Source organism: Elephantulus edwardii, unplaced genomic scaffold (genome assembly GCF_000299155.1).
Source record: "Elephantulus edwardii isolate Elephantulus edwardi_28Jun2011 unplaced genomic scaffold, EleEdw1.0 scaffold00001, whole genome shotgun sequence".
In the NCBI taxonomy this organism is placed as follows: domain Eukaryota; kingdom Metazoa; phylum Chordata; class Mammalia; order Macroscelidea; family Macroscelididae; genus Elephantulus; species Elephantulus edwardii.
In genome coordinates this window covers 25416458-25444150 of record NW_006399751.1, presented here as the reverse complement: position 1 = coordinate 25444150, position 27693 = coordinate 25416458, and the positions used below count along the sequence as shown (strand labels likewise).

Genomic DNA, 27693 nt, shown 5'->3' with positions numbered 1-27693 from the left:
CATTCATTCATTGCTGCACTTCTTTCCCCACCCAGCCCTCCTCCCCACCTCAGTTCGCTCCTCTCTTAGAAAAGTAAAAGAAACACTCCCTCCCTGGTACACAATCCGCCCTCACCCCGCACCCCTCCCACCACCCCAAGTACATTCCACAATGCAACCTTAATTGTGGACTCTTGTGATAGCCATAATACCCTATCATACATAGCTCTTAAATTATTCTCTCCCTCATCTGTTTCTGTGCAGTATACAAATTTTATCCAGTTTTTCTCAGTCTTATCCCAACCTTTTTGATAGAAAGACTTGGAGAGCAGAATTGGTGAAGTTTAATGGTACAGAAGATGATTAAAACTAGGTTATTCTTTCATGCAAAATCATGTGCCCTCTTCTCTACATTATTAACTTCTCAAGAAAATATATAAATTTTAATGTGAAGCCTTTTAACATTTGCCTGAGTTACTAATTAAATATCAAAAAGAATCTTTGTGACACACACGACTAAAATTCCAGTCACCCAAATCTATCTCATGATTTCAAGAATACCTGTTATTGTCGATAGCCTTGGTGTCTCGAAAATGAGACTCTTAAAACTGCCAGATATAACTGATTTACCATTTTGAAAGGGAAACTATCTCTTGAATAATTAATAGAAATACATACAGCAAAAGATAGAACATTGCAATAATTTCTACACTAACTGTAGGATATGTTAATAATGACTACATTCTTCAAGCTGTGCAATTGGTTATGTTTATAAATTTTCTGGTATTGTTATCATAAACTCGTTGGCGTCTAAGCTTCTCATTTAATTTTTCCTGTCCATGGTATCAGCGTAATCCCAAGTATATAATTCTTTAAATGAACGCAATACTCACGACAGACATACTTTACTAATTATCCGAAACTGGTTTTTAGTTAAGGAGCTCTAATGGTCTGATGGTAAGAAGCTACACTGCAAGTCCAAAGGCATGTAGTTCAAATCCACAAGCCACTCATGGGAGAAACATGGACGGTCTCCTCCTGTGCAGTTTATTATCTATGAAAATCCACAATAGGGTCAGTTGTGAGTCATTTTAGACTTGATGGCAAACAACAACAATGAGTTTTGTTTTAAAGACTTCAGCTAGTAAAAAAGAAAATATTTGAGGATGAAATTGAGAGAAAGGGATTATACTTAGCCTCAGTGATACCTGAAATCTTGATTCAGTTTTAAATTTCAAGTTTTGTTTCAGAACACTCACCGTTATCCTTATATAAAATCTTTGGCCAAAACATCTCATAATGGTAGTTACCACCTGGTGTTTTCTGGTCGCCTAGCCTAGGACATAGTTATTCATGTCAGCAACCAGGGAGATATTCCATTTGTCTCCTCTGATTCCTGACTTCCTTCCTCTCCTCCATGCAAATGAATGGAGAGGAACTGCTGCAATCTGCAAAGCAATCATAAGTTGTAAAACTTTCTTAATTGAAGTATTTAAATACATGATTATTTCATTACTGTGCACATTCTTCATTTTTATGAGTATAACCTCTAAAGGGAAGTAATCCTATAATAATGCATATAATTAATTACCTGCTTAAATACTTTTTAAACTAAGATAATTTGGCCTTCAATTTTCTTTTTTCTTTTTCAGTACACCTGCTGAAGAATTTTTAGCTCATGCAAGTTAGTAAGATGTGATCTTTCTATTTCTTTTACAGGCTAGATGATATCAAGAACAACCTTCACTTAATATCTTAGGTTTTACTCAATACAAACACGTTTAATGGATAATTAAATTGTTGCGGTTTAAAACATTTCTGTAGCATAAAATAAATAATAAATATGGATTTTTTTTTTAGTTATGTAATGCTCCAAAGCATTGAGGAAAACATCTTAACATAAAAAGTCTCACAACAGACAGTAGGCAATATTGTAATTGAGGAAAGACTGAAGTTCTTGAACATTTTTACTCTGGTGGTATAATCTGTTGGCAGTTGCCTTAGTGCCTCAGGGTGAACTCCTGCTTGTATTGCATCTCCCTTAAATCCTGATACAGCATTTGGTTTATTATTAATATTAAATGTGATATTTGGCTTCCCACATTTATTTGTTCTGGTGTGAAGATTTTTGTTTTCTTTACTTGAAGTGTAATCCATAATGAAGATCACATAGTCTTTGATTGTCATCTTCTGTAGGCTTTTCACACCCTTTTCACTTCCAACAAGCATCATGTGCATGTCACAGGATGTTGATGAGCTTTCCTTTAATCCTAATGCCACATTCTTCATCAAATAGTCCAGTTGCTCTTATTATTTCTTACGCATCTCAACTGAATAGGAATGGTGAAAGGATTCAACACCTGTGCACATCTTTGCTAATTTAAAGCCATGCAAGTCCTTGTTCTGTTCAAACAACTGCTTCTCAGTTTATTTACACGTACAATAAAACAATTACGTGTTCTGGAATTCCAGTTCTTAATGGTATCTATAACTCATTTTTATCCATAGTGTTGAATGCCTTTTTAGAATCCAGTGAACACCTTTCTGGTACTCTCTTCTTTCAGCCAAGATCTATCTGAAGTCAGCACTGATTTGACTTATTCTATGGCCTGTTCTGAATATCCACCTTGAACTTCTTGCTATTCCTTGTTCATATACTGCCCTAATTATTTTTAAATTAAATTTTTCATTCTGTTGGATTACTATTCTTTTTTTTTTTAAGGGTTTGGGAAATGGATAGAAATACTGATTTCTCCAGTCAGTTGGTGAACTAGCTATCTTCCATATGTCTTGGCATAGAAGAGAGCACATCCAAGGTTCCATCTTTTTGTTGAAACATTTCAGTCACTATTACATCAATTCCTGAAGCCTTGTTTTTGCCAATGTCTTCGATGAAGCCTGGACTTTCCCTTTCATTATTGTTGGTTCTCAATAATATGCTACTTCCTGAAAAGTTTATCACAATTCTTTTTGTTAATGTGACTCTGTGTATTCCGTCTGCCTTCTTTGTATGCTTGCTATATATTCACTGTTTTGCTCAGAGAATACTTCAGTATTGCAACTCATGGGTGATTTTTTTTTTAATTCTGTCCTTTCAACTTGAGAAATTCTGAGCTTAGTCTTATTTTTCAGATTTCTAACTACAAGTCTTTAAATAATACTTTGCTTTTCTTCTTGGGCATCTCTTTGAAATAATTTTTTAGTATCTACTTCATGATGTTGTCCATTGCTTTAGCTTCCTTATATTTACGTTTCAAATCCCCTCCTCACATGCATTTTGGTCTTTTTTTTTCTTACCATATTTTTAGTGGTCTTTGGTGTTCGTTCCATCAACTCTACTCTTCAAATAGTCTCTAAATCCGGGTGAAATATTCTCAACATTACAGTTTGGCTCTCGGGGCCTTTTCCCCCCCTCTCTTTTAAAAAGCTATATTCCTGTGTTCTTTATTACACTCAACAAAAACAAGAGCAAAACAAGTAGAAATTTCATTTTGGAAAGAATCATAGTTTCTGTTGTAGAAACTAAAAAGATAGTCTTGAATTCTCAAGTTGGTGTTTTAGTTTTGTTTTGAGTTGTTGGTTTTTTGTGTACGTGTGTTTTATTGTGTTTTTTTCTGTGTGTTCTTCCACCCCTTTGTCTCCTTTGAATTCCCATATATGTTTTAATAATGGTCATGTGCAGTATTTGTCCTTATGATACATTTGAAGTTTTTTATAGCAAACTATTTTTTTAAATACTGGTTTTCAAACAATAATTCATTTACATTGTGTTTCATTCATATGCATTTTGTTATTGTTCCTTATTATTTATATTATTTTATACAATCATTTATACACACTGTATAATTATCTTATATAACTAGGAATCATTGATCTATATTATTATACTTTCTTTTCAAGTCCCTATTGAATTTTTCCCATTCTCTTGCATCCCCCTAATCCGTCCACTAAACTTTTATCCTGTAATTTCCTCCTTTCCCCTTTTTTATCCCCAATCCCCTTTTCCCCTTACCCCTTTGGACATTTATACATATTTACTAGTTACTCTTGTATTTTTAAAACAATGGTCTTACTCTAGGGAGCTCTGGTGGCCTAATGGCTAGAAACTGTACTGCAATCCCAGAGTTGCATGGTTCGAATCCACCGGATGTACTGCTGGAGAAAAAGGGGCAATCTCCTCCTATACCAGTCAGATCCAATTTGACGGTACACACACACAAAAAGAATAAAATTTGTAAAAAATTATATTAAAAAAACCAACAATGGTCTTATGCAGTATTTGTCCTTATGAGACTGAGTTAATTCACTGAGCATAATGCACTCTAGACTCTCTCATGTTATATAGTATTTTACAAAAGCATTACTCCTTATTGCTTAGTATTCTGTTGTTTGTACCACAATTTCTCAATCCATTTGTTGATGAGCACTTGAACACGCTATAAAAATAGGTGTACAAATCTCTGCTTGTGTCTCATTTCTAATTCTATTGAGGTATATTCCGACGAGGGAACTCTGATGGCCTACTGGTAAGAAACTGCAGTGCAATCGTGAAGGCACACAGTTTGAATCCACCAGCTGCTCCATGATAAAAGGATGGGCAGTCTCCTCCTATGCAATTAATAGCCTCTGAAAACCCACTGGAGGGTCGGCTATAGGTCAGTCCTGACTTGATGGTACTCAACAACAACAATAACAACATATTTCTAGCAGTGCAATAACTTGATCATGTGGGATTTTTATGTTCTGTTTATTAGGAAATACCAAACCGCCTTTCACAGTGCTTATACCACTATACAATTCCAATAGAGTATGAAATTTCCAGTCTCCCCACATCAATTTTAATTCAGCTTCACTTCGAACTTGATGCTGCAGGTAGTGTGTGTCATAGTCAACTGCAACTCAGAGAGTTGTATGAGTCTGTGAATAACAGATTGAACCCTGGCCTATCTTAAACCAGCCTTACCGTCTCTACCATAGTGTTCAGAATGCTCAAGCATATTGTTGCAGTTAGTGTGTCAGTTCAACTCATGGAGAATATTTCTCACCTTTGATGACTCTGTCTTCCCCAGCATAATGTCTTTTTCCAAGGACTGACACTGACTGTCAGCATATCCCCAGTTTGGAAACAAATTTCATAAACTTTTCCTCTAAGAAGCACCTTGGTTGCACTTTCTCCAAGATAGATTTGTTTGTTCTCTTGAAAGAATATATTATTGCTATTGTGAATAACACTGCACCACCAATCAAAAGCATGAATCCATTTTTGGCCTTCCTCTTCATTGTCTTTTTCATTGCTTTTACCTGCATATGAAGCAATTTAAAATAGTCAAGTGTTCCTTCCTCTTTAAACTGACCTCCCTGCTCTTTAAGAGGTACTTACCAGCAGATTTGTACAATGCTACATGCATTTTTCTATTCTCTTCTGCTACCATGTTTGTTGTGGATCTAGTTAACATGAAATCAATAAGAACTTCAATCTATTTTTCTGTCATGATTTTGTCTGTCTGACCAGTTATGATAATTTTTGTTTTCTTGATGTGAAGGTGTAATCCATAGTGTAGAGTACAGCCATTTACTGTCTGCAGTAATTACCTCTTTCCTCCTTCATTTTCTGTTGTGTCATCTGCACACCATAGCTTACTGATGTAAAAGTTCTGTAACCTGATGCCGCACCCTTCTTCCTGTAGTCCATCTTCTTGAATTATTCAGCATATGGATTAAATGGCTTGGAGAAAGGATGCAACCCTAGCAAACAAACTTCCCAATTTTAAACCATGTGGTATTTCTTTAACCATGTTCAAATGACTGCTTATTGCTTATTGTACAGGTTTCACATGAGAACAATTCAGTGTTCTAAAAATCCCCATTTTCTCTGTTATTCGTAATTTATTATGAATTAATTATTATTACCATAGTCAAATGCCTTTGCATAGTTAATAAAACACATGTAAAAATCCCTATGGTATTTCTGCCTTCTGTTATGATCCTTCTTATATCATCAGTGATATATAACCTTTCCTGAATTTCTAGTAATTCTCTATCAATGTAATGTTTCACTCATTTAAAAATAATCTTTAGCAAAAATATCACAGTTTTTATCTTGATGTCTTCCAACTCTGTAAAAGGAACCATGGGCAATGTGGGGACAACCAAGTCTGCTTCTACTAACTCCATGAAGGGAAACTCCCCTAATGAACAACATCTGCGTTATAAGACTGATATAGATCAGACATGCTCCCCCACGCTCCTGCACCTAACTCCAGTAATCACTGAATCCTATATTCATTGACGACAACCACATACACTTGATGTTATCTCTTTTTACTCACAGTTGTCGAGTTTATTAGGTAAATATGTGGGTGAAGGCAAAGGATATACATAGTGCAAGTTCAAGTTTAGTCCAGCAACACAAATGCAAGAAGTCTCTGTAGTTAGCAGCTTCCTGTAGAAGCTTCCTTTCAGCAAGTAAAACCTATGGCTCTGGCTCCATCTCATGGGCTCTTGTGCTGGCTCCATCAGGCTACACCTTCCTAGTCTCACCCCAATCTGGTTAGCTTCCTTCCTTATGTTCATCTCACAGCTGTGGATGATGAAGATGCTGATTCACAGGTGAGGCAGCTGGAGACCACATTCCCACAGGAGCTAAAGGTAGTGGGTGGAGCCTCAAAGATTCATTGAAGTTAGATGTTCCCACCTGGTTATGTGGTCAGGTCTATGGCAATAGATAAAATAGTCATTCTTACATGTCTTAACACCACAAGCTTATTGTTGCTCAGTGTTCTGGTACAAGCCTAGGGTGTTCAAGGGCTCATTGTTTCAGAAGTGTAGGATAGCCCTGCTTCTTAGTCTGGAAGCTAGACCACACTTGAAATACTGGTAGCATAGTATCACTGCAATATGTTGTGTAATTTATTAAAAAGTATATAGAATTTATTTAATTTATTTAATCTATGAATTGTTAATGTTGTGCCTGTATTTAAGTCTTTGCACAAGCTTCCACTTTGGTCATGTTTAGATTCTCTTTAGAGAAAGAACTCAATGCTAAGTCATGGCGAAGTAGAGACGTTTCTCACAGTAAACAGCTCCACAAAAGTAAAACTGATTTCTAAATAGAAAGTTTCTCACATAAACCACAGAAGTCTTTTTGGCCTTTTGGATGTGAGCTCTTTGTAATGGCTTCCTAGGCAGCTGCCATTTTATTTTAGTTGCTTTAAATAGTTCGATATTTCTTTTTTCAAATACACTTGTTTTTGTTGCTGTTGTTAAGTGCCATTGAGTTGCCTGCGACTCATAGTGACTCTATGTACAAAAGCCCTAAGCCCTGCTTTATCCTGTGCCAATCTCACTGTCTCTGACACACCCACCCCGATAACCCCAGTCACTGAATGAATCCATCTCCTCGAGGGTCTTCCTCTCTTGCACTGTCCCTCCACCCTCCCAAGCATGATGTCCCTCTCTAAGGACTGTTCCCACCTTACAACATGTTCAAAGTATGTCAGACGAAGCTTCAAAAGTGTTAGCAGTGTAAAACATATGTATGTATGAATATGTATCTTTAAATATAGAAATCTTAAATAACTGATATCACAAAACTTAACATCTGTGAGAAAAAAAGAGTAAATATTCATTTTTTTAATGAACTAATATTCTGATTGTTTTATTCTAGTTGCTATCTAGTTTTTCAAGCTAATTATACCCTTCCAGTGATTGAATCATGTACAACTCAATATTTTATTTAAATATCTAAAAATGTCATATTTTAATAAAAATAAATGCCACTGAGTCATTCAGAAGGACTATGACAACAGAAAAATACACATGAACCATGCATTTTGATTTTTGTAAAGATTGGTTTTTTACTTTACAAGTGAATTTTCATATCTTCTTCTCCTTGTCCTCCATGTCTTCCTTCTTTCCCTCAGTATATTTCTTTTTCTGTTATTCCCTTACAGCTGCAGCACAGCATGTCTGATCATGAGCAACACCAGTCTCTGAGACGCTCATCCTCTCTCTGGCGTAGTACTGATGCTTCATCTTTCTATCTAACTAATTCTTCCATCACTGTCACTCCTGTCAACTCGCCTGATTCCAGACTCTCATGGGGATTGTTAATACCACCACCTTCTAAATGTGGCCTTCCAAAGCCAGTCAGTGAGAACAGCATTCCAAGACCTCATGTAATTTGCTTAACAGAAAATCTTTTGTTTTGCTTCCTTTTCTTCGCCCCCCCCCTTCAAGCATGCTATTTATATGGTAATTTTAAAATTAGGTATGCTTAAAAGTCACAAATCTCTATGATGTGATCTAGAGCCTTTGTGTACCATTTTTATTTCCTTTGATTACCAGTTATCTGAGTTTCAAGTAGAAACTGATGTTGTGCAAGAAAAGAAAGGAAGAGAAGAAAACAAGTATTTTAATGGGTTCATCAGCTAAAATAATTATGACATTAGTTTTTCAAAGATATTTTTAAATGCACATTCAGTAGATTTCAGTGTAAAATGAGCAAAATCTAGATTGATGTGACTTGAGAAATAAATGTCACAGAAAAGGTAATCCCCTTTTTATGGACCTTGAAGAGAAGAAAAAGAAAGGAGAGAGGCTAGAAGAATTAAGAGTAGAGTTTAAAAATGTGTAGCTTGTTTTCTTTTAATGACAGTCAAAATTTCAATATCTTTATATTGCTCAAAAGAATATAGGAATAGAAACAGGGTGATGGGAGGATTAAGAGAACAAAATTCTTGAATAAGTGATGAAAGGTAAAAGAAAAACTGGCTTTAAAGTCTTTGGACAGTTTTTATGACTAAACAGATAAGTTGTTAAGAGAAATTATGTAAATTTTCCTGCATGGAAAAAGTTATAGTAATTTTAACTGAATAGCAAATCTGTCATATCCAGCCTTATTTCCTTTCATTATCTACATCATCTATGACACTAAAAATATAAATATATACTGAGAACTCTTTTCCACTAACATAGACATTTACTTGCTTTGGTTGCTGGTTAGATCAGATGGTTTTTACAGTAAAAATTAATACCCACCCCCCTCCCTCTAACAATCAAAGTTGTAACTGCTTCATTCCGGCACTTCTTGTCTACCTACTCATAGACCTTTCATTTTTCATCCCCTGAATTTCCATGTATTGGTACAACTCAGATAACTCGAGTTTGGTGATACATTTAGTAATTATTAAGTAATTTCATGAGGTTTCTCTCTATTATGGAAAAACATGATAAAATTTTATCCCAGAAACAAAGTTCAGTGAATAACTGTAATAACATAGGTTGTTACTGTAGTTATAAGTACAAATTATAATATATTATCAAAACATCGTAATGAGATTTAAGAAATGGTCATTAATTATATTGGATCATTATTTCTAAGTAGGGCAGGTCACCCATTGAATTGTTTCTGTTTAAAGTTTATTTTTTGTGTGTCAACTGTGTTACTGAAAGAATTTTTATACAAATAATTCCTAATGTGTTTCCAATTCTTTAATATAGTTAGAAGCTAACTTGAGAAAAAAATATTACCATTCACCCTAGAACAATATAGTTCTTCCTTTCTTCCTTCCTTCCTTCCTTTCTTTTAGAATACTATAGCCATCATTTTTGTTTTTATCTTAGAAAATAGATACATAAATTTTCTATTGCTATCTTGAAGTTTTTATTGTTTGGCAAGAACCACATGAAATGACCAAGGTTTAGCTGTCTGTGATATATAAAGCAGCAAGTTCATATAATGTAACCAAATTCATTTAGTTATATATGTCAGATAGATAGATGATAGATAGATAGATAGATAGATAGATAGATAGATAGATAGATAATGCATTTAGAGTTATAGCATATCTAACTGAAACCCTAATTCATGCTGTCTTCGTTACAGGCAGGCAGTGTGACACCTAAGTCACCCTCCACTGACATCTTTGATATGATTCCATTTTCTCCAATATCACCACAGTCTTCGATACCTGCTCGAAATGGAACACAGCCACCTCCAGTACCTAGTAGATCTACTGAGACCAGTATGCTTTGAAAATTAGTATTTTATTATTTTATTCCTATATATTTCATTAATTTATTAATTTCTGAAAGAAAATGACTATCTAAAGTGTTGTTAAGTATAATAGATAGGAAGGAATAAAGTAGTGACTAAAACATGCCTGTAAAATTATTTTCTCTTTCTCCAGAAAGGGGAGGGGCTTGGAGAGCCCATCTTGTCACCATGTACCATCAATAAAGTACACTGTACTCAGCCAAAAAAATTTATTGAAAGAAATTATTTAAGAAAGAAATTTATTGACAAACAGTGTCAACTTTGACTAAAACTAATAGTACTGAACATAAATTATATATAAACTAAAAGAAACACCCCTAAACCCTCATTATAGTCAAGTTCAGAGTTTACTCATGCTGACTTCCAGTGCATTTTCAAAATCTTTAGATCTCATGTGAAAAGATTGTCCATCTTTCTCTCAGGAGTGTCTGGTGGATTCACACTATCAGAGAGCTCCCTCTATTAGACATTGTTGTTGTTTTTGTGTACTATAGAGTTGGAGCCAACCCATGGCTGACCCTCAAGCGAGTTTTCAGAGGCAGTTAATTGCAAGAAAGGAGAGTGCCCTTCTTGCTGCTGTGGAGCAGCTGGTGGCCTCGAACCATGTACCTTTGGGATTGCAGCACAGCTTCTTGTCACTTGGTCACCAGCGCTCATTAGATAACCACAAATCCAGTTTATAATGGGATTATAAATTTCTTTTACATTTAGAGGTGACTTTGAAAGCAATTATATGGTCCTAAGAGGACCATATTTGAATAATATTGAATATATTAACTAAATATATTTGACTCTTATCCAGTTATATGCACTAATAGCAAAAGCCAAAGAGAAGGATATTGAACATTTTTACCAAATGTTGCAGTCCTAAATGACCAAACATGAAATTAATATGAGGTGATGATAATCAGTGACTAGAATGTAATAGTTGTAAACATTGAGGAAGGAATGGTAATTGGAAAGTTTGTACTGGGTGGCAGAAACTAGGACAGAAAGGGAATGACCAAAGTTTTTATGTTCAATGACCTGTTCATCACAAATACTTTTTTGAAGATCACAAATGGCAGTTCTTTACACACGTACCTCCCCAGACGGACTGTATGGGAATCAGATTCACTTTCTGTGGAAGGAATCACTGGAGAAGCTCAGTGTCAGCAGCCAAAACCAGGTGAAGTACTGACTGAGGAACAGACCATCAATTACTCATGTGCAAGCTCAAACTGAAGCTGAAGAAAATGAAGACAAGTCCATGAAAACCACAATATCATGTTGAGTCTATTCCACCTGAATTTAAAAATCATCTTAACAATCAGTTCGAAGCATTGAAAACCAATGAGCAAAGAACAGGTGAATCCCAGGATGACATCAAGGATATTATCTATGAAGAGAGTAAAAGGTTACTACAAAGAAATAAGGGGGGAAGGAAATCCAAAAATGAATATCAGAAGATACCCTAAAAATGTCACTAGAGTGTTGAAAAGCCAAAACAAGGGGAAGACATGTTCAAGAAGAAGAGCCAAAAAGAATATTTCAAAGGACAGCATGAACAGACAAAACAAACTGTTGTAACAGAAGGTGCAGAGACAGAGAATTGGAGCATAAAAAGGGAAGAGCCTGCTCAGTATTTCTCAAGCTGAGAGAACTGAAAAATTCAAGTATCAAGTTGCAATTCTGAGAGATGCTATGGGCAAAATCTTGAACGATCCAAAACATTAAAGGAAGATGAGGTAATACACAGAATCACAGTACCAAAGAGAACTGACTGGCAAAGAAATATTTCAGGAAGTACCATTTGATCAAGAGTCAATGGTAATAATGGCAGTAGTTTAAGCTTCACTGAAAGGATTGGCAAAAATAAGGTTTCAAGAATCATTGGAATATAAATTGACATGTTTCAATTGATAGATTCAGCTCTGGACATGCTCTCCAGTCTATGCCGGGAAATTTAGAGGACAGCTGCCTGGCCAATTGATTAGAAGAATTTCATATTTATTTCCATTCCCAAGAAAGTTGACACAACAGAATTTGGAAATGATTGAATAACTGGGGTCATGAGGGTAGATGTATCAGAGATAATGAGATTGGCTCAGGCTATCGCAGGGTTCAGAGAGCTATGGTATATGACGTTGCTATGAGTCTTAGATGACTCGATGGCACATAACAACAACAACATCATCATTCATATCATGTGTAAACAAAATACTGCTGGTAATCATTCAAAAACAGCTAGAACGGTATTTAGACAAAGAACTGCGAGACGTTCAAGCTGAATTTGAAGGTTTTTGTGGCACTAGGGATGTCATTGCTGATATCAGATGGATCCTGAATGAAGCAGAGAATAGCAGAAGCATGTCTATTTGTGCTTTTTTGACTCTGCAAGGGCATTTGCCTGTGTGGCTCATAACAAATTATAGCTGAGACTGAGAGGAGTTGGATTCCTAGAGCACTTAATTGTACTCATGAAACACCTGTACCTAGGACTAAGAGGCTATTATGTGAACAAAGAAAGGGAACACAACATGATTAAAAATTAAGAAAGGTGTATATAGATAGGGTTGCACCCTTTCTCCATACCTATTCAGTCTGTATACAGAGTAAATTATTCAAGAAGCTAGAATCTGAAGAATGTGGCATCATGAGTGGAGGATGATTCACCAAAAGCCTTCCTTCTACATCTGATACAACCTTGCTTACGGAATTAAAGTGAGAAAGACGAAAGTATTAATTGTAGAAAATCAAAGATTGCAGCCTTCAACAGGGATTACATCTCCATATCGAGTAAACAAAAATCCTCTCCACTGAACCTATAGACAACATCATGATAGATGGAGAAAAGAATGAAAGTGTCAATAATTTTGTCTTACCGCACCCACAGTCAATACCCTTGGTACCATCAGTCAGGAGATCAGGAGATATATTGTACAAGGGAACTCTGCAATCAGGAATCTTCCAAACTATTGAGGAGCAATGATGTCAGTTTTAGGATGAAAGTGCCCACTTGATTCAAACTATGGACTTTTTAATCACTTGCTATGCATCTGAGAGAAGAAAAATTGATACCTTTAAACTGTGGTGTTGGTGAAGAGTACTGAATATCTCATAGCCTGCCAAATGAACAGTTATGTCCTGGAGAAGATGTACCCAGTGTGTTCTTTTGGTACAAAGATGGCAAAGCTTCATCTAATGTACTTTGGGCATGTTGATAGGAAAGGCTATTCCTTGGAAAGTATTATCATGCTTGGGAACAGGGTGGGTGGCAGAAGAGAGGAAAACTTTCAACCAGGTGGATTGACACAGTGCAGCAGTGGGCTCAAGTGTGTCAAAGATTGTGAGAATGGAATGGCACAGATAGGACAAGGTTCAGATCTCTTTTATTATTATTATCATTGTTTATTATTATTATTAATATTATTATTATTAATTGTGTGTGTGTGTGTGTGTGTGTGTGTGTGTGTGTGTGTGTACTGTAAAATCGGAGCTGACTGGTACAGGAGGAGATTGTCCCTCCATCTTTAGCAGAGCATCTGGTGGATTTGAACCACGTGCCTCTGGGATTGCAGTGCAGCTTCTTGCCATTAGGCCACCAGTGCTCACCAAGGTTCACATCTCTTATTCATAGGGTGGCTATGAGTTATAATCAACTTGATGGGACCTAACAACGAGAGGACCATATATGGCTCATATCCAAGCTATGATTTTTTTCTGTTATTTGCTACACATTAGAAAGTTGGACAATGACTAATCACGACATAGAAGAATTGATGTCTTTGAGTTGTGGAGAATGGTACTAAATATGCCATGAACTGCCAAAAGGACAAAGCAGTATATCTTGGTAAAAGTGCAACCAGGGTATTCCTTAGAGGCAAAGTTGGGGCATATTGTTAGGAAGGTCTAGTCTTTGGAAAAAGACATCATGCTTGGAAGAATGGAAGGTCAGTTCTCAACAGGATAGATTGACACAGTGACCGTAGCAATGCGTTTGAGTATAGTAGCATTTGTGAGGATGATAAAGGATAAGGGAAAGTTTTTCATCTGTTGTTCATAGGGTTGCTATGAGTCATACTTGAAGTGATGACACCTAGGAATAACATTCACGCTAGGATTCTTGGTGGCCTAGATCTACCAGTAGCTCTGGGAGAAAGATGAACAGTCTCTTTCTGCAAAGATTTACAGCTTAGAAAAGCCAATAAAGAGTTGCCTTGAGTTGGACTTAATAGTATGTTTTGGGTTTTTTAAATATTCTTGTTCATATAACATTTACTATAGACTAAGAACTCTGGTGGCCTAGTGGCAAAGAAGTTGCCCTGCAACCCCAAAGACAAGCATTTTGAGGCCACCAGCAGCTCCACAGAAGGATGGGCAATCTCCTTCCGTGTGACTGACTGCCCCTGAAAACCCACTGGAATGTCAGCTATGGGTTGGTTCCAACTCTACGATAAACAGCAACAAGGATCTTTCTAAGAATTTTACATTTATCAGTACAAAATTCGAAGGAAAAAAATAAATAAAAACCCAGCCATTACTGAAGAGACAAAGGTCACACAGTAAGATTGTCTAGCAAATTTTTATTCAATAAACAAATAAAGAAAATGCAATAAAATAAAAAATCATTTATTCAATAAATAAATTAATAAATTTATTGAAAAAACTGTTTTACTAGTTTAATAGTAAGTAGCACAAATAATATTGTTTTATAGTACTTAGAGAATCTAAAGTTTCCTGTAAGGTGAATGTCTGAATATACTATAAATCTCCACATTCATATGTAAGACAGGATTTTCAGTCAATTAAAGCTTCATTTTTATCTATTTAGAGGAGAAATGTATTAAGATTTTTAAAACTTTAAATAATATCAATAACTAGCATAAAATTCAATTTTCATAATTCTTTAGTGATAAAAAAGCTATTCTCTTTGAATATATTTTCAAGGGACTTTTTGGCTTATGCATTGATACTGTTTTGAAAAAGAAATGTATTTTCTAGAGTTGCAGACATTTTAAAGAGCCTGTGTTGTAATGGTGTAAGAAGGTGATAAAATTTCATACTGCATGAGATGATATGTTTTAAGTTTCATTCTGGATGAAAAGATGAAATAAAATACATGATGTGAGTAAAACTATTTGCTAATATACTCAGTCCTTCATGCATTGACTTAATGTTGTTTAAATAAGGCATAACAAAATGCAAAAAAGTAATCTCAGTATAAGCATTTTAATTTCAGTAAATTTAAATTGGTTCAATAAATGTAACTTTACTCATTGAATAAACTTACAGGAATATAGACTTAATGAATAAAGCAGGGAGCTCTGGTGGCCTAATTGCAGCTGTGCTGCAATTCTGAAGGCACACAGTTTAAATACACCAGCTGCTCCACAGGAGAAGGGTGGGCAGTCTCCTCCTGTGTGAATAACTGTCTCTGGAAACCTGTTTGAGTGTCAGCTCTATGTCAGTTCTGACTTGAAGGCAGACAGCAACAACAACCTAATTAATATAAAACATTTGTCAAGTTTCATATGAAGGAGCTCATCAAAATTTCTTAAAGACACTGAAATTTTCCTTGAAAATAATTCTGTGAAATCAGTTTTTGTTATCATCATAAAATGAATCTTTGCTACCTTGTTGATAATTAGTCTAAACTCAGGTAAACCCAGTGTAAAGGTAGAAAATGGCTCATTTGATAATGTTAAATACTTATTTATAGTCTTACCTCTAAAACCTAATCAGCGCCAACCAACATCTTGAAATTTCATTTACTAAAATTTTTTATTCTTTTTAGAACGAGATCTGTTTGGAGCAGAACCTTTTGACCCATTCAGTTGTGGAGCAGGAGATTTTCCTCCAGATATTCAATCAAAATTAGATGAGATGCAGGTAAGTGACTGTTTTAACAAACTGGTCAATAGTTTATTTCTTTTTAATCTAGAACAGAGTGAATGGTATTTACCTAAAATGTCCTTTACTTGAATTACTATCCTTAAAATTATATTTTCAGATAATAATATACAGTTTGCCCTAAAAGTAGTCCTGCAAAAATTATGAATAAGATACTTTTTGTTGCTCTTTTCAGTGGTACATTTTATGATGACCCTATGTTGATTTCTTTTTTCACACAAAGTTACATGGATTCTAATGGTTCATTATCTTGAAGTCCAGCCATTAAAATGTCATTACACTGTTTCTAAGACTTGGTCTCAGTCTTACCAGTTTATGAATTTCAAAATCATAAATGGGTAGATGAGGGAAAATCTTTGTAAGGGTGAAGTCATTCTTTATAAAAAGAAGAATTGTATTTGTACTTCATAAATTCTGAGATCTTAGTGAAAAAAAACAACAAAATACCCAGTGACAACTTGCTTAGGAATGTAGCCACTCACTCTTGTTCTCTCGTCTCTTATTTTTGAATTCTGATCTGTTCTGAAAGTTTGAAGCAATTATTTCTGGAAGTTTTATACAAAGGCCATATTAGTACTAAAATGAAATGACTTGTGTATTATTAACCATTTACAATTTGTTATTAACCATATACAATTTTATATCCTATTTTATATAAAAATCGGTAATTAGATAATATATTAAACAGAAATAAGTTAGATGAAAGGAATGACAATATTTAGTAAGGGAGTGATCAACACATAAACAAAATAAATTACATATGATAGAATCCAGACAAAGTCCTATTCTATGGTGCTGGTTAGGAAAATATAGAGAAGACACTAAGATAAGGAGAAGGAGATATTGCCTTTCATTGGGACTAGATTAACACATTGAATCTCTATGATTCACTTCCTAGCAGTGGAAAGAAAACAATGTTTGGATCAGTATCTTCTAACACTGATAAGTATCCACTTCTCTAGATTTAGACTGCAGCTGTGACTCACACTTATTTTCTGGGTTGTCATTGGTAGATGTCCCCAAGTTGATTTTCAATTCATAGTGACCACCATGACAATAGAATTTGCTCCTTGGGTTTCCTAAGGCTGTTGCTGTTGCTGTGAATCAGAATCAACATAATGACATGAATAATTTTCAAGCAAGCATATCACCAGACCTTTCTCCCAATTGATGCAATGTCTGTGTGTTTAAGCCTGAAATGTTTCAGTTAGTAAACAGCAAGCAGCCCAATTTTGAACCAGCATCCTAGATGTTTGTAGAAACATAGTATTAGAATGAGGTTTTGATTTGTTAGTCAAGTAATATGAACTACAGTAATATTTTTCCATTGTAATTTCTAATATTTTAATGTGTTTTATTTTTAATTCTTTTCTGCTTTCATGGTGGGTAGCGTCAGAGATGGTTGGTATTTTTTTTATAATAATTTTAAACAACTTAAAACATTTTATATGCAAAACCCTTAGTATTTTCATGTCTTATTTGGTAAATATTTGAACCCCAGTTTCATGTAAATGCATCTGCCTATTTAGAACTTAAGGAAGTTTTGTAACTCATATTTTGAATTTATGTTTTCGTGACTTAGTAAGTATTGTATTATCCACTTTATCCTTTGTGTGCCTTTGTTCACAATTTGCTTGGAAAATCACTAACTAAAGTAAAAATTTTTCCCCTCCAAGGTCTATTATAACTTTATTTTACTTGCCTGATTAATCTAATACACACATTTGGCTATAGTTTTTTATCTTTACATAATACTTAAGACAATAAACATAATGAAATGTTTACTTTTTTCTTTATTTAGAGAAGGTTTTGATTAATATTATTTTAAGGGAATATCTCAAAAAATTCTCAAACTCCTTATTTTCAAGTTGAAACCAACTTATAGCTGGCTTTCTAGTGGGTTTTTGGGTTTTCATACAGGAGATTACCCATCTTTTCTCTTGCAGAGAGGCTGGTGGATTTGAACCTCTACAGCAATACAGCCCTTGTGTTAGCAGCACAACTCTCCAGGATCTATGTCCCCAGTTGTTGTTGTTGTTATGTGCCTTTGAGTCACTTGTGACTCATAGTGACTCTATGTGCAATAACTCGGAACCCTCTCCTAACTTGAACCAATTGCACTATCTCTGACACACCTACTCCCTTACCCACTTCCTGTATCAGTCTCTCTCCTCTAGGGTCTTCCCTCTTTCGCTGCCTCTCTATCCATCCATGCATGATTTCTTTCCCCGAGGACATCCTTGGACTTCCTAAGTCTCTCCTAGCAATATGTTCAAAGTAGTTCATAGGTAGCTAGAGCTCTCTCTATATAGTTGTTGTGTGTACCGTAGAGTCAGAACCAATCCATAGCTGACCCTCCAGTGGGTTTTCAGAGGCAGTTAATCACACAGAAGGAGATCACATGGGAGATCATTTTCCTATGGTGGCCTGAACTGCATGACTTTGGGATTGCAGTGCAGCTTCTTGCCACTAAGCCACAGTGTCTCATGAGCTATATATAGTATCACTCATAAGATACCAGAAGATACCATAGTTCACAGATACTCAGATATCCACAAAAAAATGTGTTAAAAAAACAGTTCATTTAAAATATTTTAAGTATTGACTTTTCTAAATATTTTGCAACTGAAAAATATGTATAAAACAATGAAACATTTATTTTTGTGACATTAAAAAATAATTAGTTGCCTTTGCATAGTAATATATACATACAGTATTTTCTATATAGGAAGCTGTGGTGGCCTAGTGGCAGAAACTGCATTGCAATCTCAAAGGTACACAGTTCAAGTTCACCAGCTTCTCCACAGAAGGATGGACAATCTCCTCCCATGTGATTTAGTGTTTCTGAAAACCTGCTGGAGGGTCAGCTGTGGGTGGATTCTGACTTGTTGATAAATAACAATAATATTCCATATAGGATATGACATTGTCTTTCTAGTAAAACCATTTTACTTGGGTTCTGGATAGTGTTAATGAAAAAGAAAGGTGATTCTTACAATCTGTCTTGAGTCTCTCTCATCAAGTTGAGGTCTAGTTATTGTCATTAAAAATGCATCTGTGTTGATCTTCAAAGGCAACATGGATTTGAGCTATACAAGGATGACATAATATATAGGATCCACTGAAAAAGACGTCGTTCTTGGAAAGGTGGGGAGATGGAGAAGGAGACTCTCAGTAGGTATATTGACAGTGACTGCATCTATAGGATAAAAGTGTGTCAATGATGGTCAGGTTCACACACGATAGGACAGGGTTCAGATCTGTTCATGAGTTGTACTCTATTCAACAGCATCTAATAACAACAACTAAACAAGATCGTAAGTCATAACGTGACTAGTTTCCTATGTTGCCGTTTTCTTTTGCTTTTATGATAACCTCATATCTATTAAAACATTGCAACCCTAAAAGGTGTAAAAGAGAGACTAGATGGTATAAATATGTATAAAGAGATTGAAACATTTGGTATATAATTATTTTCAGTAAAGCATGAACATTTCAACTTCTATTTAATCTTTCATGTTTTGGTTATATTTAATTTCAAACACACATACACATATACACATATAAGAAACTCTGGTGACATAATCCATAGGGAGTTGCTCTGATAACCCAATGGTGATTGCACCTCTCCTCCTGTGAGATTTACAGCCTCTCAAAATACACTAGGTGCTTTGCCTTGAGTCTTTACATACATGAAAGTTGAGTTGTGATAGATCCATGAGCATTTCTTATTTTAATTATTTTACTTTCTTTTACAGGAGGGGTTCAAAATGGGATTGACACTTGAAGGCACAGTATTTTGTCTTGACCCATTAGACAGCAAGTGTTGATATCAAGAACAAGAGATCCTAACTCATGTTACATTACTTTATATGCATATATGTAGTTATTTCTTTATGACAGGTATTATACATGTGCCAAGATATATTTGAGTGTCTTTCATTTTTGAAACATATTTCAGTAAAATTTTTCATATGTTCGCTATTGATTCAGAAGATGTTTTTATTTTACATACTGTAAAGTATATCATACATTTCCTTGTGGGTTTGTGTGTAGTTATTGTTTCTTTTTCCTGTTGGGAGCAAATTCATAATAGACAAATTTTGTCTCCATTCTAAACAGTTAGCATCTTTGAAATCTGTGTTTCCTTTTCTGGCGGCTGATATATTCATTTTTCAAAAGCCATATCTTACTGATGCCTTTTGAAGTCCTGAGGAGGTAGACCAATGCAAAACTAAACAGATTCCATTTTCAAGCCAGTCATTACGTGACCATTCATTAGGCAATGCCATATTGTCTTCTAAGTCTTATTACTATTATGAAAGTGTAAACCTTTGAAATAATGCCACCAAGTAACTAATTTTTAAAAGATACAGTAATGTGAATATAAATTCAATAACGAGGAAACCAACCATAGCTCCAGTATTTATTAGTAAAGATGAGGTAATTCTGTTAGCTATAATTATTAGTTATATTAAAGATAATTTTATTTGCTTCATTGACAAAGATTGTGGAAGAATAAAAATTTGCTATTTGCAAAACATTTGAAAGAAAAGTCAATTTCTAGTGAAGTAAGTTAGGGAACTCTGATGCCCTCCTGGTAAGAAGCTGTGCTACAATACCAAAAGCACACAGTTTTAATCCACCAGCTGCTCCACAGGAGTAGCATGGACAGTCACCTCCAGTTCATTTTACTGCCTTTGAAAACGTATTGGAGGGTCAGCTATGGGTCAGTTCTGACTCAATGGCACATAACAGCAGCAGCAGTGAAGTAAGTTACATTAGACTTACATCATCTGATTTGTTTTCTAAAGAAAGAAAAGTGTATAATGCATATTGTCTACAGTTTCCGTGTCTATTAACCATGTTCATTATAAACCTATGTATTTTCACTAATTGTAATTATAATTATTCTTTGGTATTTTCTCCTTTGATCAAAGTATCTATCTTTTCACCAAAGTTCACTTTTTGGATGCCTCATTAGTTTTGATAATTTAAAATCTATGACAGCTATCATTATAAATCATAAGTATTATTTAGCAAATTTAATTTGCATTTATTTTCTTGAATCCAGAGGCTTGTCACAAAAATAAAACTACTACTGGATTTAATCTTTAACATAAACCCTAAAGTTTTCTTCCTTCTCATTTTTTTGATGTACTGATAAATCCCAACCTTTAAAGAACATTTTCTGGACCTTTGCCCAATGTGTAATAGATTTTAATTTGTATTCAGTACAAAACTAATGGTAATCCATGTTCTCATTTGGATGATCATAAGAAAAAAATTCATTAATCTATGGGCTTATATTAAGTATAGGCTTCAAAGGTAGTTTTTTCTTTTATTTCTGGACATGTTCTTCACATGATAAAGGTACATTATCACAATTAAAGAAAATCAAATAAGCTTATGCAATGTTATATTCATATGTAAGCCAAACATATTTTGTGTTATATCCTGTTACCTGCTAAAATGGACATAAATTGGAGAATAGGTTTTATTTTGCCACTTTAGTAATAATTCCCATTCACAATCACCTATAATAGAAAAAATACACTGCTTGTATTAATTTCATTGTTATTCTATATTTAATTAATAAAGATTTTTATATAATCTGAGAAGGCATGGTAGCTCAATGGTTAATCACTCAGCAGTAAACTTAAAACCTAATCCAGAAACCAACATTGCAAATCCAGTTAAATGTTGGTAAGCTTAAAAGGTTGATGGTTCTAACCTACTAGATATTCTGCAGGAGAAAGATGGGATACTCGGCTAGAAAAAGATTTACAATTTTAGAAATCATATGGGGCAGTTCTACTCTGTCTTGTAAGATTACTATGATGAGTCGGAATTCCACGTGAGGGCAATAGAATTTTGGATATGTTTCATAAAGAAGAGTCTTTATAATTTTGTTTGTCATATAGTATTTTGAAATTTGTATAATGAAGATGTTTAGAAGCCATATCAATGGCTTTTTTTTAACAGATAGAATTTGTATTTTTATTGTACTTTAAAAAACTTTATGTAATACGTATATATTTAGTGGCCATTTATTATCAATGGTAACACATTAGATTACTAAAATGGTATTTGCACACTTAAAGTATGTTTCTTTACCAGTTTTTAATGGTAATCCTGCTACTGGCATGATTAAATAAATAGTACATAATTGGTCATTAATTATGAACACTTGTTTCACCAGTGCATTTTTATGATCTGGTTGAAAGTTGTATTTCTATGTAATCTTAATGATATGTTTGATTTTGCTGAAAATAAACATTTTTAAATAAGTACAATTGTATGATTTACTTGTTGAATAAGCTCTAATTAATTAGGTACTCTGAAGTTAATTACATAATAATTCTTACTGGTTGAAAATTTGGAACCAAAAGAAAGAGTAAGAACAGTAGAAAAAGGAAGACAAAAGAGAGTTTTACCTTTAACTTCCTTTCTTACAACCCACACACATTTTAGCTTTATGAGCAAATAACATTCAGTTGTGAAAACAGTGGGCTTGATCCTGCTGCTGGGAGAGGTCATGATTTGATTGCTTTCACCAGAAGAATCTGTAATAACTGTATTATGTAAGTTTCTCTTTTCAAAATTAAGGGACCCTTTAGCCTAGTAATAATATGAAGAATGTTTGGGCTATTAGTACTGAAAATGTGGATTTATAGTAGGAGTTAGATATGACTAGTTGAATCATTTAATTTTTAAATGTTAAAAACATAGTACTTTAAAAACACAGAGACACAATCATTGTTAATCCAAGAATAATTAAAAAGAATTCATTTGCTATTCACAATGTGAGTGACACATATTATGCACGTCAGAAGACATCCAGTAAATTTGCTGAAAGACACTGTTAAAGATTACAGGATCAGTGCTTTGCAGTTAGTTTCTTATTGTAAAGGAAAAGTAAGGCAAATCTGTGAATTAAGAAATGAAAACTGGTATGTATAATAAAAAAAGAAAAGAAAAAAAAACCTCTCTGGGAGCATTTATGTTTAAATATGAACACCTATCATTGGTAAGAGGTCTTGCTTGTTGTAGTGGTTAAAGCACTTAACTGGTGCTTTAACTTAAATCAAAAGTTCAACTTCAGCAGACCAGTCAGGAAAGAAGTGATAGTTTGCTTCTGTAGGATTACAGTACTGGAAATCCTCTTGGGCAAGTGGACCTGTCTATAGGGTCACCATGAGTCAGATGGAATTGACAGTCTTCATTTAGACTTTATGTTACTAAAGTCCAAAAAGTAACTCCCTTCTGTAATTCCTCCCTCTAAACAAATTTTAGTGGATCATAGCAAATTATGGTTAACATTGAGAAGGAATGGAATCCCAGAACACTTAATTGTGCTAGACCAGGAGGCTTTTGTCCAAATAAAACAATGAAACACTGAATTATTTAAAATAAGAAAAGTTTTGTAGTTTTGATTGTTGGGTGGGATTGTAAAATGGTACAACCACTGTGAAAGGCAGTTTGGCACTTCTTCAAAAAGCTGAACATAGAATTTCTATATGACATATCTATACCATTGCTTAGAATATACCCCAAGAAAATAAGAACTTAGGCTCAAATGGAGACTTATACACCAATGTTCATAGAAGCACTATTCACCATCACAAGAACATTGAAGCAGCCCAGATTTCCAAGCACAAATTAATGGATTGAGAAGTTTTAGTACATTCATACAGTGGAATACTACACAGCATGCAGGAGCATTGATTTTGAAAATAACTACCTAACACTGGAGGGATTGGAGATCGTAATGCTGAGTGAACTCCATCCCAGAAGGACAAATACTATATAATGCCATTATTGTAGAATGAGTATGAGGATCCAAGGGGGGGAGGGTAGAGACAGAGGGGCGAAGATGGGGGGCGTTGTTAATCATAGGGTAGCACAATTCACTGGTTGGAGGGGTGAAGGATCTTTTGTGAAAAACAATATATTCATACTTTGTAAATAAATCAGTATAAAATATAAAAATTGACGAACCAATAGCAATGAAGGAAGATGCTCAAGTGCAATAAAAAAAAGAAAGATTTTTGAATGGCTATATCCTTTGTTCATACCTTGTGCCTATCTTTCTCCATACCTATTCTGTCTGTATAAAACATATAAAGTGAAAAACAGGACTTTATGAGAAAGAATGTGGCATCAAAATCAGAGGAAGACTCATCAACCACCTGAGTTATGCAGAAGACACAACCTTTCTCGCTGCAACTGTTGAGGACATGAAAGGACAGAAAATCAAATATAGACCCTTCTGTATAGATTAAATCTCAACATCAAGAAAACAAAAATCCTCACCACTGGGCCAATAAGCAACAGCACGGTAGGTGAAGAAAAGATTGAAGATGTCAAAATTTAATTTCATTTGGAACACCTAGCAGTCAGGAGATTAAAAAAAAATGTGTTGCACTAGGAAAATCTGCTGTCAAGGACCTCTCCAAAGAGCTAAAAACTAACAAGGTCACTTTAAAGACTAAGATGCACCCAATTCAAGTCATAATTTTTTCAGTTACCTCCTATGCATATGGAAGTTGGACTTTGAATAGAAGTGAGAAAAGAATCAATGAGTTGTGTTGATGGAGAAGAGTACTGACCATTCCATGGACTGCCAAAAGAACAAACAAATCTGTCTTGGGGAAAGGCAACCAGGTGCTCCTAAGAGACAAAGATGGTGAAACTTTATCTCACTTTATTGGAAAGATGGGCACAGCAAATCAAAGGAAGACCTTCAGTAAAATGGGTGGATGTTAACAGTGAGTTCAAATATAGCAGAGATGATGAGGATGGCACACGACCGAGCAAGGTTCAGATCTCTTGTTTGTAGCATCACTATAGTCATAGTTGACTGGACAGCACCTAAAAAATGTTCTCTGGAATCCAAAGTGTGGACACACCTCTTAAAATGTATAGTCTTCTATTTCGTTTGGGGTTTTCTGTTTGGTTTGGTTTTATTGGGATTTTTAGCATTAGTTAGTGTATTTCCTTGGGGTTTTCTGTTTGTTTTGGTTTTATTGGGATTTTTAGCATTAGTTAGTGTCTATTAGAAATCTGCTTTAAGGCCTACCAGTACAGGCCAATGTCAATAGTTTTTCTTCTCTTCTTGTTCTTGTATTTTAGTCTTGATTTTTTTTCCACCCAAACATGTTAGTCAAGTTATGGGACTTCATTTTTCAGAGGAATTGTTGATAAATTTATTGTTGTTACATTTATAAACAGTGTTGCTTTTTGTGTTTGTTCCCCCCTCCCTTTTTGATGTTATTTAACATAGCCATGAAAAAAACTGGCTGTTAATATTTTTCTGTTCCAATGTTTCCATTTATAGTTCCAAATTCAATATTTATTCATGATTTTGGGCTTAGCCTCTCAAATTCTGGGACTCAGTTTTGACAAGTAAGTCTCATACTCCACCTACACCACACCCTTTAGAAGAGGCTAATTCTCAAATGCTGCAGAAGGTCAAGGACGTAGATTTCAATATGGATAGAAGCTCAACATCAAGAAGACAAAGATTCTCACCACTGGGCCAATTGGCAGCACCATAACAGATGGAGAAGAGATTGAGGTTGTTAACAATAACAGCTTGCTCCATGATCAACACTTAACAACAGCAGTCAGGAAATCGAAAGGTTAATTGCATGGGGAAAAAAATCTTTCTCCGAAGTGCTGAAAAGCACAATGTCAGTCTAGAGACTAAGATGTGCCTAACCCAGTCCATGGTCTTTTTAATTACTTGATATGCATCAGAGCAGAACAATAACTAAAGATAACAGAAGAAAACTTGATGCCTCTGAATTTTGGTGCTGGAGAAGAGTCTTGGATGTACCATGGACTGCCAAGAAAACAAATAGTCTTCCCTTGAGAGAGTGAAACCAAGTTTCTCCTTGGAGGCTAGGACTTTGAAGCTCTGTCTCACATGCTTTGGGCACATGGCCAGGAGCGACCGATCCTTAAGAAGGATATCATGCTTGAAAGGATGGATGGACAGTGCAGGAGAAGACCCCGATAAGATGGATTGATACAGTAACTAGAGCAATGGGGCTTGGTGTGTCAAGAGTCAGTGAGACTGGCTCAGGACAGGACAGGATTCAGAGCTGCTGTACATAGGGTTTCTATGGGTCACAGGTGACTTGATGGCACATAACAACAACAATAATTCTCATTTATGATGAACATGGCTGATAATGCCCTCAGAGCTCTGTGGTTCATGTAAGCCATGGCACTAACTTAGGTTTCCTTCTATCAAGAAAATATTTTTCTCAAATAACCTTAAAGATATTTTGCATTCATTTTTTCTTGAAATATGCATCTCATAAATTTGTCATGAACTTTAATTCTCATAGATAAGCCCCTCAATTTGGTCCAAAGTAACTCATTTCTGAAATTCCTTCCTCAAAGCAAATTTCCTATGGAATTTAATGGGAGTATGGACACCACCTCATAACTTGGTTATGATGTCTCTTCATTCACATGAGCTATATTATGACATATGGATATTATTTAATAACAGAAGACCTGATCTTTCTTGGCCTAGTATAAGATGATGAGCTACAGTAACAAAGGCAGGAGGTTCAAAGCTACCTGCTGTTCCACTGGTAGAAGGTGGGCAGTCTCCTCTCATGGGATTAATGGCCTCTGAAAACCCTCTGGAGGGTTGGCTATGAATTGATTCAAACTTGATGAAACAGAACAACAACACACTTAAAAAACAAATTGTTTTCAAAGGCCTAGAAAAAAGAGAATAGATGAAAAATTTAACAAAGTTGAATTTAAAAACTATACATGATAAGTTGAAATAGCTGAATTTCTTGCCTTTATATTAGTAAAAGTTACTTAGGCTGACAGTGCCTCTTCCTTTGCCAAGAATAGTGGTGATGTGTCATGAAATTGAATTGACTCATAACTGACTCTTGCTGGTTTTCAGAGGTTATGAATTACAGAAGTTTCCCTTATTTCTTCTGCGGAGCATCTTGTGGATTTGAACTTCATGCCTTTGTGTTTTCATTGCAACTCCTTACTACCAAGACACCAGAGCTGCCAAGATTGACCTTACTTTCTTTGAACTGATCACATTTCTGATATTCATTTGAATAGACACAAGAAATTCGTTAAACCAAACTCTACTAGTTTGCAAGAAACTAAAATTCTTTTTAACATGCAATAAGACTTTCAGATTTTGCTCATTTGATTAAAGGAAACTTGGTGGAGGCTAAAGCAGAAATTATTTAAAGATTCTCTTGTACATCTTGGACCTCATTTAAGTTCTTTTTATAGGACTCTGAAATTCCATAGCACACTTGATAACATTCTCTTTAGCATCTTACTAATATTAACATAATTGCCAGAAATCAATAAAATGTTTAGATGGATCTTAGCTGAAAGCAGGGAGTAACAGAGGAATGTCTATCTGTGTTTCATTGACTATGCAAAGGCGTTTGACTGTGTGGATCATAACAAACTGTGGCTGACTCTGGGAAGAATGGGAATCCCAGAACACTTGATCTTGCTAATGTGAAACCTATAATTGAACCTAGAGGAAGTTGTGAGAACAGAGCAAGGAAACACTGCATGGTTCAAAATTGGGAAGGGTGTATGCCAGGGATGTGTCCTTTCTCCATACCTTTTCAACCTGTATGCAGAACAGATTATCCGGGAGGCTGGCTCTATGAAGAGAAATGTGAGGTCAAGATTGGTGGAAGATCTATCAACAATCTGCAATATGCATATGATATGACCCTGCTTGCTGAAAC

At 35.0% G+C, this 27693-nt stretch overlaps 1 protein-coding gene across 3 annotated transcripts in view; it reads left to right on the top strand.

Annotated features, from left to right (window-relative positions):
- GULP1 (GULP, engulfment adaptor PTB domain containing 1) overlaps nt 1-19832 on the top strand; it is a 147491-nt gene extending 127659 nt beyond the window's left edge. Inside the window, exons 8-11 of one of the 3 annotated variants that reach the window (XM_006878766.1) lie at nt 9866-10004; nt 15813-15907; nt 17319-17329; nt 19687-19708. In XM_006878766.1, coding sequence (XP_006878828.1) covers nt 9866-10004; nt 15813-15907; nt 17319-17329; nt 19687-19708 — 267 coding nt within the window. Of the gene's footprint in view, nt 1-9865; nt 10005-15812; nt 15908-17318; nt 17330-19686 lie in introns of all 3 variants that reach the window. The other 2 variants (XM_006878767.1, XM_006878765.1) reach the window with 2 other exon arrangements.
- Nucleotides 19833-27693: the final 7861 nt, after the last annotated feature.